We start from the raw sequence: 11,023 nt of genomic DNA, 5'->3' as shown, positions 1-11,023 counted from the left end.
ACGGAAAGAGGTAGTGGACATAACATTTGCGGTCCTTTTAATACTGACGTGAAAAGAGAATGTTTTTCTATACTTGCCGACGCTGGTAGTAATTGCATATTGAGCGTTGCTTTACCACTGAAGCAACCTTTACCTTTGACAGAACACGTTCTTTGAGTTTGAAGAGGACTTTAAAGTAAGCGCCAATTTAACAGCCTTGCTCATGGGCGGGCGCTCAATATGAATGACAAGTCTATAAACCATTGAGGTAACGCGTCGAAGCTACACCCCAGCTGGAATTTTATGGATTTCAACCAATGGGCAGATACGTTAAATATACGCACGCTTTTTTTTTCTTTTACAATTCTGTTGTAAATAAACGAATGACAGAGACGGTGGTAGTAGTGAAATTGCTACAAAATTTGTAATCATTACGGAATCCCAATATCTGACGGTGTATTAAGGTAAGTATGATCTATTATAGCTAACAACTAATAGTATGAATTCATATAACTATCGGCATCGCTGTAGTGTGAGAAGTGACTGAATGACAAAGCAATGAAAGATTGGCTACTAGTAGTAATGCTAATGCTAACTGCTGACATTACTAAGCCAATTCAGTTTCACAACAGTGTAAGGTAATAACGCCACCACAGAAATACTTAACTAACCATTATCTTGTTGTCCATACTTTTATTGCTAACTATCTATTTTAACTAAAATGGGACCTTAACGCTGCTGTTAGCTTTCTAGCTTGTTTGTAAATCGAGAGTATAAAGCATTGCTCATATGTAAAAATAGCCTTAAATCGCGCGACTGTCACTGTAGAAATGCTATTAGTCTATCGGTGCTAAACGTCGTAGTTGCTTTAGACAGTAGTCTCAGTGTGGTTCTGTCCTATTACTTTGCGTACTACTATGGTTAAGAGTTACACTAATGTCGTTCCTACCCCCAGTGTGCTGCCAGCCACTAGAGACAGACTGAGGGTAGCTACAATAGTAGCTTGTGGCCAATGCCACAGGCTCGGTCTGGCAACCTCTGCAAGAGCTAGCGAGTTGGCTTCAACAGACCTCTGGTGTCCCCGCCCGGCTGTTGGACTGAAGAGGGAGTTACCGGTCGTGCAAGTTGACATGTCGGAGTTAAATAAAGAAGTGGTGGATTTGGTTTGGGGGAGACCCCCCAGTGGAAGAGTGTCTGCCTCTATCTTCCGTAGATGGACGCAAGGTAATGTATGATGTATAATGTATGTTATAAGTCTGACGACATGAATGAAAGTGCTTTTGCTTAACAGAACAGACGTCATGAACAGTGTATCCGGTTGTGATAAAAAAAAAAGGGTATAACAGGTGATTTCAATTGTTAGCTCCTCCCATAGACTGTAGATATTATACAGTGTATATACAATCTATGGGTCTGAAGGTCAGATAAGCATTGGAATACTCTGCTGTTGTGTATGTGGTTGATATGACCACTGCGCATAATCATTCCTGCACCTGTACATGGTTTCTCAGCCCTGCCACAGCCTTTAGAATGAATGTGTTTGTTTTAATGTTAACATTAAGCTGCCAATTGACTGCAGATGAAAATTAGCCTTTTTGGCTAACTATGACACTTTTCCATAATTTGCTGTTAATTGTGTGTTGCCTTAGTTAAACAAATAAATAAATCCATCCATTATCTATACTGCTCATCCTGAGAGGGCCGCCGGGAGGCTAGAGCCAATCCCAGCCATCACTGGGCGAGAGGTGGGGTACATTCTGGACAGGTCGCGAGTGTATTACAGGGCCAACACATGAATCAAATGAAACAAAATTAAATTCTGTGGCCTTTAGTGTGACTAGGACTGGAACTAAATATTATTATAGATTAGTTTGTCAGTTATTTTCACCTAAGTAATTGTTTAGTCTAACTAGGTTTAAAAAAGCCCTTAGTCCAAGGTGACATCTTCTCCAATGAACAGTCCAAAACCCAAAATACTCACTGTACTATTATAGGAAGTCTACACATCTGCAATTTCTTTCTTTTATTTGTGTCTTCATCACAGGCTTTGTTTTCAGTGAGAGTGAGCACACAGCACTGGAGCAGTTTGAAGGAGGGCCATGTGCTGTCATTGCACCTGTCCAGGTATGGTGTAGTTCAGTGTCCTTGCAGTATTAGCAGAGCCCATTTTCATTGTCCAGCATATTCCGTAAGCACTGACACCTCACAGACCTCATACAATACTTGCTCAGTGGATGGGAGTGCTTAAAATTGAATTGGTAAGAATGAAAGAGTTTAGTCAAAATTGCACCCATTCAGAATGTGTGCTTTGCACATGTGCACTCGGGGATTTTCCATTGAGCCAACTTTCATACTTGGCAGACTGACTTGGAATGTGGATCAAACTCTTGGGAGTCTTTCAGACATATAATATGCAATGTTGGCAATGCTTTTTTTAAAAATTATATATGACTGTGGACAAACAATACTTGGCACATTGTACTATGGAGTATTTTCTTGCAAACTTGCAGACTGAGTTTGTGTTTCATTGCAGGCTTTCCTCTTAAAGAACATTCTCTTTAACAGAGAAAGTTCCAACTGGAGAAAGGCATCAGGTAGATTGTCCACAGAAACATCCAGACTGTTGCTATTACTATTGTTTCATATATATATATATATTCGTGACTTGTTAAATCATGTCTGTTTTATGTTTGTGTCTGTTAGAGGAGGAGCAGAAAACAACGCTGTGCTTGACATTAAGTGAAATCCTGGAGTCTGCCTGCTCCAGCTCCTCCACAGGGTTCTGCCTGGTGACCTGGGCAAAGGGACAGAGCCCACACATGAGTACACAATCACAGTTACAAATGCAGGACATGTCAGAGCCAGAGAGCAGCCAGTCACCACAGGAGCAGCAACCCTGTGAGTTCTACATCTGTCACATTCCCAGGCGAGATGCACATTTAGAAAAATGGAGCACAGTGCTTATTCATGCAAGCCCAGTCTTTGCCATTATTTACAAAAATAATAACTTTTGATGACATAACTCTTTGGCAGTGTGCTGATTTGCTGTGTCATACTTTGATAGTGCAGTGTATGTATGTTTGTTTTTTGTGCCTAGCTGCTTTGGCTGCAGAGGACCTTGGCTTTGAGCAGTTTCACAGTGTTCTTCAGTAAGTGTCATTTCATATTCGCACCACACCTAACACTGCATCCTTATGCTTAAACTCAATGCAGATAGCGTTGACATGAAATAATACTGTGGGTTTCTGAAGGGATTAAAACCACATAAATCCTGGTTTTAGTATTGCCAGCATGCAGTATTGAAATAGAGAACTAAATATATCTCAGAAGTGGGTGTGGAGGGGTTCTATTTGATTAATTTAGCCTGTTAGACTTGGCTTTCAGAGTGAATTAGTTATTTCACTCTGCTCACAAATTGCCAACTCATCATGTTCACTGATGGCCTAATAAAAAAAAAAACTCTCCCTCAGTACCTTTCTGACACAAACTAAATGAATGGAAGGCTACATTTGCCAGGGAAATATTGAAATTTCATCACATAGCACACTGTCAGCTAAGACTACAGTCAGCAAAAAGCAGTGCTGACTCACAGTGAAGAAGTGTACGCTAACTAAAAGAGACCGCTCCACTAAGGTGGAGTGAAAGGGGGAAGTGGCTCCAAACAGACGAGATAAGATTTTTCTTTTCCTCCTCTTTAGTAGATTTGTGCCACCTTGGTGAAAGTTATCTTTGTCATCCTGGCATGAGGAATATAATTCATCAGTCTCACTGACTGTGGCTTTCTAATACCCAACAGATCTTCTTTCTATTGACTGGGTCTTTAGTCATCTTGATGTTTTTTCCCCCTGCAGAAAGCGGACTGTAATGTCAGTGTCTGATCTCAAAGAAGAGATGCTGTCTCTCTACCACACCTGGAGGGGGTGCTGTGGAGTCTTGCTATTCCTCTACTCAGTTATCCTAACCAAGGTGAAGTAAATAGATAGATGGATAGATAGAGATTAAAAGATATTAGGTACTGAATGGAAACAATGAGATAGCTATTAAGTAATTTGAATGAAGTGATGAATGCTTAAAAATAGCTTAGAACTAAGTATTTTTACTTAAATAGGATTTGAATCACCATCTTTTAGAGTTTGAAGCCATTTTCCAGAAAAAAATCTCAAATAAATGATAACTAAATACAAACTTGTTCCTCCCTGTGCAGGGAATAGAGAATATACGAAATGAGATCCAGGACACAATGGAACCACTCATAGACCCTGTGCATGGTCATGGCAGGTATAAGAATGCCTCTCTTCACCTGTTGTCCACGTCAGTTAGACTGTCACAGGGAAATAAACATTATTGCCACCTGGATGTTCATGTGTTGAGATGTTTTATATTTTGTCAGTTTTTTATATTTTTAAATATTTCCTTTCTTGTATCATTTACAGTCAGAGCCTGGTTAACCTCCTTGTCACTGGCCATGCTGTCTCTAATGTCTGGGATGGCGACAGGGAGTGTTCTGGCATGAGTAAGACTTTCATAAAGTTACTGTATACACACACACACACACACACACACACACGCGCCATATTCACACACAAAAAGCACATTACACTCAGTGAACTCAATTTTGTTGATTTGTTTTTTTTTAAGTTAGCATTTATTTACCATATTTTCTGCACCATAAGGCGCACTGGATTATAAGGCGCAGTCTCAATTATGGGGTCTATATCTGTACTTAACCCATACATAAGGCGCACCGTATTATAAGGCGCATGCTAAAACGTAACGGAAGCAAAACAGTGAGTTTAGTTGAACTTTATTCTACTATTTAACAATACACTCACATTATTTTTTAATCAATCTTCTCCCACAAATCCACTTCCGAACCATAGATTCATTGATTTTGAATTCTTTCGCAGCTGCTCTATTCCCATTTACAACCGCGTAACTGATAGCCTGTGGTTTGAATTGTGCCTCGTAAGCATGTCTCTTCACTGGTGCCATTTTCGGGGGTCCTTAGACCGGATGACAGTCAATCAAGCGGAGCGCTTACCAAAGTCGCACAACAACATTTTTACAGATTTTGGAACTCAGTGCACACATAAGGCGCACCGGATTATCAGGCGCACGGCCGATTTTTGAGAAAAATTAAGGCTCTTGGGTGCGCCTTACAGTGCGGAAACTACGGTAATTATGTTTAGAATGAAAAAACAATTGTGAACCGAGATTTAAGCCATATCCATCAGAAGGCAATATATATATATTTTTTTTTACATCCAACGGCATTGTGGAAAAAGCACACATTAATACCAGTTTGATTTTGTTTAATAAATTCACATTTTATTGCTCTTCTTTTCCCTCGTCTTGTAGAACTACATGGTATTCATAAACAGGCATCCGTTGGCTTCCTCACACTTATGGAATCACTGCGCTACTGCAAGGTAAAGACACATATAGGCTCTGTGAGCATAATGTAAAAAACTACTTGTATAGAGTTCGCTCGTGATAAGCTTATGGATGGATTGTTAGATTTGTTTTTTTATATGAGGACTCAATATGAATTGAGATTGCCACTGAATAAGCTAAGAAATCAAAGAAACACACGAATGCTTAATGTTACTGTGACTGAGATGTGGGACATTTGAAATGTGTGTTGCACAAAGCGCAGTGAGAGCTCCCGTGTGAAAATATGTTTGGAAGGAACAGTCTCAACAGTCTGGCATGTGTACTGAAACACACATTTACTGAAAATAGAACACAAAAGACATCTAAAAATGCATGTGACTTGACACATTTTAGTCATCTTCAAAACAGGAATCTTTGAAATTTATTTAACATTGCCAGTATAAGCAAGCTCAAAAAAGATGGGAGTGGAGTGAATTCTCTATAACAGCTATAACATGTTAGGAACAAGTAGTTGGTTGCCAAAGTAACTAGATGGCTGTCCAGAGTGATTTAAGAGGACACCTCATATTAAATAAGGAGGGATTTGCTCATAAATATGCTGCTCATATAAGCTTCTGCCACTTGGTTTATTGTTGTGGTCAATGGAAATGAACTTCAAGCTAGATATTATACCACTATGCAGAATAGAAAGTGACTAAGAAGAAGATCCAAAGAAAATGAGATTCATTAAATTCAAGATTTTTATTTGCCATTTATGCATAAACAGACAGTCTAGGCATATAGGAATTCTTGTGCAGGACTCTCCTACAGTCAAGTAAAGAGTTTAAAGCCAAAAGAACGACTACCTAATCTAAGTATAAGATCACCCAAGAATACAAAAAACAATATTTAATTCATTACTTGGTACTATTTGTTGAGGCTCCAGAGAAGTAACTTCTTTTTCATGTAGTATTCCTGATAGAAATGACTGAAAATAGACTCATCATTCCTTTTCTGTGTGTGTGTGTGTGTGTGTGTGTTTCAGGTTGGGGCATTCCTCAAGTCTCCAAAGTTCCCTATTTGGATTCTTGGCAGTGAAACTCACCTCTCTGTGTTTTTCACTAAGGCAAGTATAGTACACTCATCCATAAGTGAGCAAACACATAATTCACACACACACACACACACAGTGTGTAATATAAGACAGTCTCCTCAGCAGGTTAGATAAACCTAATTATGGAATGTGCTTAAGAGATTTAATATAGTGCAGGTCAGATCAGTGTGGAGGAGAAAAAAAGGCAGAGACAGAGTGGAGGGGAAAATGAGTGCAGGAGATAGTCATATATGGCCAGTGCTGTTTCTTGGCTTTTCACCTATCCAGAATAAAAAAAAAAAAAGACAAAGCTCAATTTTTGCACACATAGTAATCTTCCTGGTCTCTCTTTCTTACACAACCAAGAGCACACAGTTTTAGTCTCAACAATCTGCGATCAGCTAAACAGCGTGCAGATCATAATGTATGGTGATGATGTCAACTTCTTAATTTCCACTGGGAGCCTATATTTACAGTACTTGTCTGTCTGCCGTTACTGTCAGGATAAGTCCAACTAAATGGGTCACTTACTTACTTACTTACTTACTTACTTACTTACTTACTTACTTACTTATTTATTTATTTTTCAGTTTTTGGCACCATTTGCCTGGGTCATTTCTCTGCCTTAGGATATATATATATACTGTAGCAAACATAAGTTTGCTCACTTGCTGAGTAGCTGGTTTTATTATTAGGTGGCAATTTGGTTGTTGTTGACATGTCATTAGAGCCAAATAAAAATCTCATTCCCACTTAGAGTAATAGGCAGGGATTGAATGCAGTAGTTGCACTCTCGAGGCTCGTGTTTGACAGTTTTGTGACATTCTGTGCTGCAGAATCTGCCCTTGAGCCGTCAGAAAGTACAACATCAGAGTAGGTAGTTTTTGGGTGAAAGGAATTACACTTCAGGAGTCAAAACTAGAATCATGTTCAAGCATTCAAAACCCATGTAAAATTCCTTGGAACGGGCCACAAGATCCTGTTCCTGTATTAGTAATCAGATACATTCATGTCTATAATTAAATGTGCAGGGCTGTGTCACAGGGTATCAAATGCTTACTGTAACTGAGGTCAACCCAGGTGTTGTACCTTTTAGCGAAACATTGGCTCTTGTGTGTGTTTATCATCTCTATCACTGAACATGTAACATAATACATTGCTATAGCTTGTGGATTGAATTCAAGTTTGCTTGTAGCAAATTGATTCTCCCTGCTGTTGTAAAAATGGCACCAGAGAGGCAAAAAAATCCCAGGCATTCATCCTCCATCACAATACTACAACCTTAGTATACCATTGATTAAAAGCTCAGTTACATGCATAAAATTCAGGCGAGTGGATCATATTTTGGCTCAAAGGTGACCCACAGTTGTCGTGCATGTGCTGATGTCTTACCAATTGCTACAAATCCCCCGGCACTAGTCACTGTTGCACACACATTCCAGAGCACAGGGAACCTAATACTGATTAGCATTAGCATTGCTGTGTGTGTGTGTGTGTGTGTGTGTGTGTGTGTGTGTGTGTGGCTTCAGGTGGATGGCTTCCTGTAGGGAATGTGATTCCAGAGTTCCCATCTGGATCCATTTGTCCCACTGGAAACTGGGAACACACATGAACACATACATGCATATATACTGACGTACACAGCTGACACTACAGTATGCCGGCTCGACAACCTTTAGACCAAGTTAAGGGGTGACTATATGGGGCACTGTGGTAGTAGACCTCACTCAGTGTGGCCTTGACCTCGAAAGAGAATCTGTGTTGAGCTAAGTTGAAGCTTGCTGAGATTTCCCATGCTTTGTGATACAAAAATACATACTGCCTGGTTATGTAGCTTCTAGCTCCCATATAGAACCATCCCCACAATAGCAGAAAACCTGATCCCTACCTCTGATGTGTCAGTGGCTGCTTCTGTCTACCACTAGGGACAATTATGTATTCCCCAGGGTCCATGTCAGTGTGTGACTGTGGCTTTCAGACCATTAGCTTAATACCATTAGTGTTTTCTTCTAATCTACCTACACAAAGGCCATTCTACCATTTCTGATCCCTACCCGCAACACCCCCACACTCTGTCCTCTGTTGTATTAATGTGTGAGCACGTGAGAAAGAGCCTGAGATTGTATAATGGCATGTAATGGGATCTGTTTTTGGACAGGAGTTTCTGAGACAGCAGAGGAAGGAGAGGAAGAAAAAGGGACAGTGAGGGAGCAGAGGGATGGATGATGGATGAGATTTACTGTACTGTGTAGTGTGTTTTTAACCTTTTCTCCTCTTTGATGTAACTATCCACTCTGGTGTACAATAGGTCAGTTGCTCAAGAAAAGCATTTCCCAATGCGCCTCAGCCAACCGCTTCAGATTATTAGTCCCTTGTGGAGGAAAGAGGAAGAAGAGAAGTAGAAAGGAAAGATGCACTTAAAAGAGCAGTGACTCAGGAAAGGGGATTTGGGGGATGATTCTCTTGTGACATTTCTCATCACTTTTTACTCTCCTCTCACTGAGTAATGAGATTCACAGGCTGTATTTCTGCTTCTCCAGGGAGCTACCTGTGTGTATGTATACAATAGACCTGTTCTGGGTCAGTGATCTACTGGCAAGGGGAGCAGCCGTTGCCTACACACACACACTGTGTCCTACAGAACAGGAGCTTAAAGCTAATTTTGGTCAGTTTAATTCAGTGAGTCATTATTGATATAACTGCAGTAAATATACATTATTGCCACAACAGGGTTGGATAAGTATGGTTGAAATCATCATCAAAATAGAAGACATGTTTTGTGACTAAAATATTCTAAATTTGAGGTTGAATTACTTCATTAGCCTACATCAGTCAGTGAAACACTTGTTCAGGTGTCAAAGTTAGTAAGAGACCCTTGAGTTTAGAATACTGTATCACTTTAAATGTTAATACTATGTAGCTTCTCATGAACAACAACAATCCCTGAGTTTAGAATACTGTATCACTTTAAAAGTTAATATTATGTAGCTTCTCAAGAACAACAACAATCCGTTAATAGTTTATTAATAATATATCATGATACAACAAATGTATGTATGTACCATTCAATAAAACGTTCATATTTAGCTAAACAAACAATAATAGATTTGTTTTTAATCTTAGCTTGGTAAGAATCAGTATATTGGACAACAGAATTTTGAAAATCGAATTATGATCATGTGCACACAACATGATGCAGCTGAGTTAATAAGCAGTGATACTGAATTATGCTTGTCCCACCCAATGTACTGAAGGGTGGGGACAATGATTAGTCACAAACAACATCAGTAAAGGGATATAATAGAATAGGAATTCTGTGCCTTCTGTTAAACAGGATTACTTTTTGTTGCTAGTATGATCATAGGGTGCGGGCCACACACAAACACAAACCAACAAAGCGGTATACATTAACAGTCATTAATAATCTTTGACATGTCAGACCAAAGGCCATTGTAGTAGGGTGAAAGGCTCTTTGTGTCAGTGTGTGTGTGCTGCTGCATTCATCCTTTTCCCCTGTGTGTTGTCCGCTGTTATAGGACCCGTCATTACGCTACATAAGTATTCTCTGGTGTCTCCTCACTTTTCTGGTGAGACGGTCTTTGTCATCCAAGACACCTCCATAAATCACTACTTTGTCCAGTCATTCACACCTGAAACACACACACACACACACACACACACATTGACATACAGATGATACTGCACACATTCCTTCTGTAGCAATTGCGATGGGTTTTCTGTATTCGAAATCACACGGGATGAGGTTCAGCTAAGGTGAATGAAACAAAAACAAACACACATAGACTCTGTGTAACAAGCCCTCATGCACAAAGACCCATTTCAGCTTCCTCCTCAGCCTGTCATGTAGTGAGTCTGTTGCTGCCTGCTAGGAACAAGGCAGGAGACACTGTCCGAGACCTCTGCTTTGTTGTTTTGAAACCGATCTCTTCAGACTCTCTATGGCCACTCAGAGCCTCTCAGGACACACAATAGCTCTTCAGGTGGACCAGAGGGAAAGAAAGGGTGCAGTAACTCTAGTAAAGTACTATGCCTACCTGTCTTTCCTGAAGTAGCTACCTGCTTGTGCAGATAAAGGACAAAAGGGAAAATGAAGAATGGAAGAAAAAGTCAAGTTTGGGGGGTGGGGAGTACTCTAAAACTGAAGTACCTAATTAGTGCAGGAAATGGTAAGTAAATGGGGCCAAAACTGGTCAAAAGAAACAACGAGAGGAAAAAGGCTCACAGAGGATAAGTTGTCAGCCTAAAAACTAGTGAAGAGAGAGCAACAGATGTGCAGATGGACAGAGTTTAAGTTTTGTTAGATATTTTTAGTCAAATAGATATTGGATAGATACTTTATGTATTAGAAATGTTTAGTGGAGATAGGATGTCTAGTTAGACTGTTAAATGCTTAGTCATGCTTATGAGTTTCTACAGGGTACATCTGGTCAAGGATAACTAGAGAGAAGAGTTGATGACTGTCAGCAGACAGGGTGTTTAATATTATTATTATGACGTGTATAACTGTAGCCTTAGCCATAATATGTTCTTATGTTTAAGTCACGACATGTTACTAGA

At 39.8% G+C, this 11,023-nt stretch overlaps 1 protein-coding gene across 1 annotated transcript in view; it reads left to right on the top strand.

The window, feature by feature from the left end:
• Positions 1-338: 338 nt before the first annotated feature.
• mindy3 (MINDY lysine 48 deubiquitinase 3) overlaps positions 339-11,023 on the top strand; it is a 21,531-nt gene continuing 10,846 nt past the window's right edge. The window contains exons 1-11 of the mRNA XM_020612830.1: positions 339-443; positions 935-1,203; positions 2,024-2,103; positions 2,513-2,573; positions 2,683-2,877; positions 3,077-3,128; positions 3,831-3,945; positions 4,184-4,257; positions 4,413-4,492; positions 5,338-5,408; positions 6,398-6,478. Coding sequence (XP_020468486.1) covers positions 1,110-1,203; positions 2,024-2,103; positions 2,513-2,573; positions 2,683-2,877; positions 3,077-3,128; positions 3,831-3,945; positions 4,184-4,257; positions 4,413-4,492; positions 5,338-5,408; positions 6,398-6,478 — 903 coding nt within the window. The 5' untranslated portion in view covers positions 339-443; positions 935-1,109. The remainder of the gene's footprint in view (positions 444-934; positions 1,204-2,023; positions 2,104-2,512; positions 2,574-2,682; positions 2,878-3,076; positions 3,129-3,830; positions 3,946-4,183; positions 4,258-4,412; positions 4,493-5,337; positions 5,409-6,397; positions 6,479-11,023) is intronic.

Source organism: Monopterus albus, unplaced genomic scaffold (genome assembly GCF_001952655.1).
Source record: "Monopterus albus unplaced genomic scaffold, M_albus_1.0 scaffold127.1, whole genome shotgun sequence".
In the NCBI taxonomy this organism is placed as follows: domain Eukaryota; kingdom Metazoa; phylum Chordata; class Actinopteri; order Synbranchiformes; family Synbranchidae; genus Monopterus; species Monopterus albus.
Note: the sequence above shows the minus strand (reverse complement) of the source record. Positions and strands in the feature narration are given on the sequence as shown.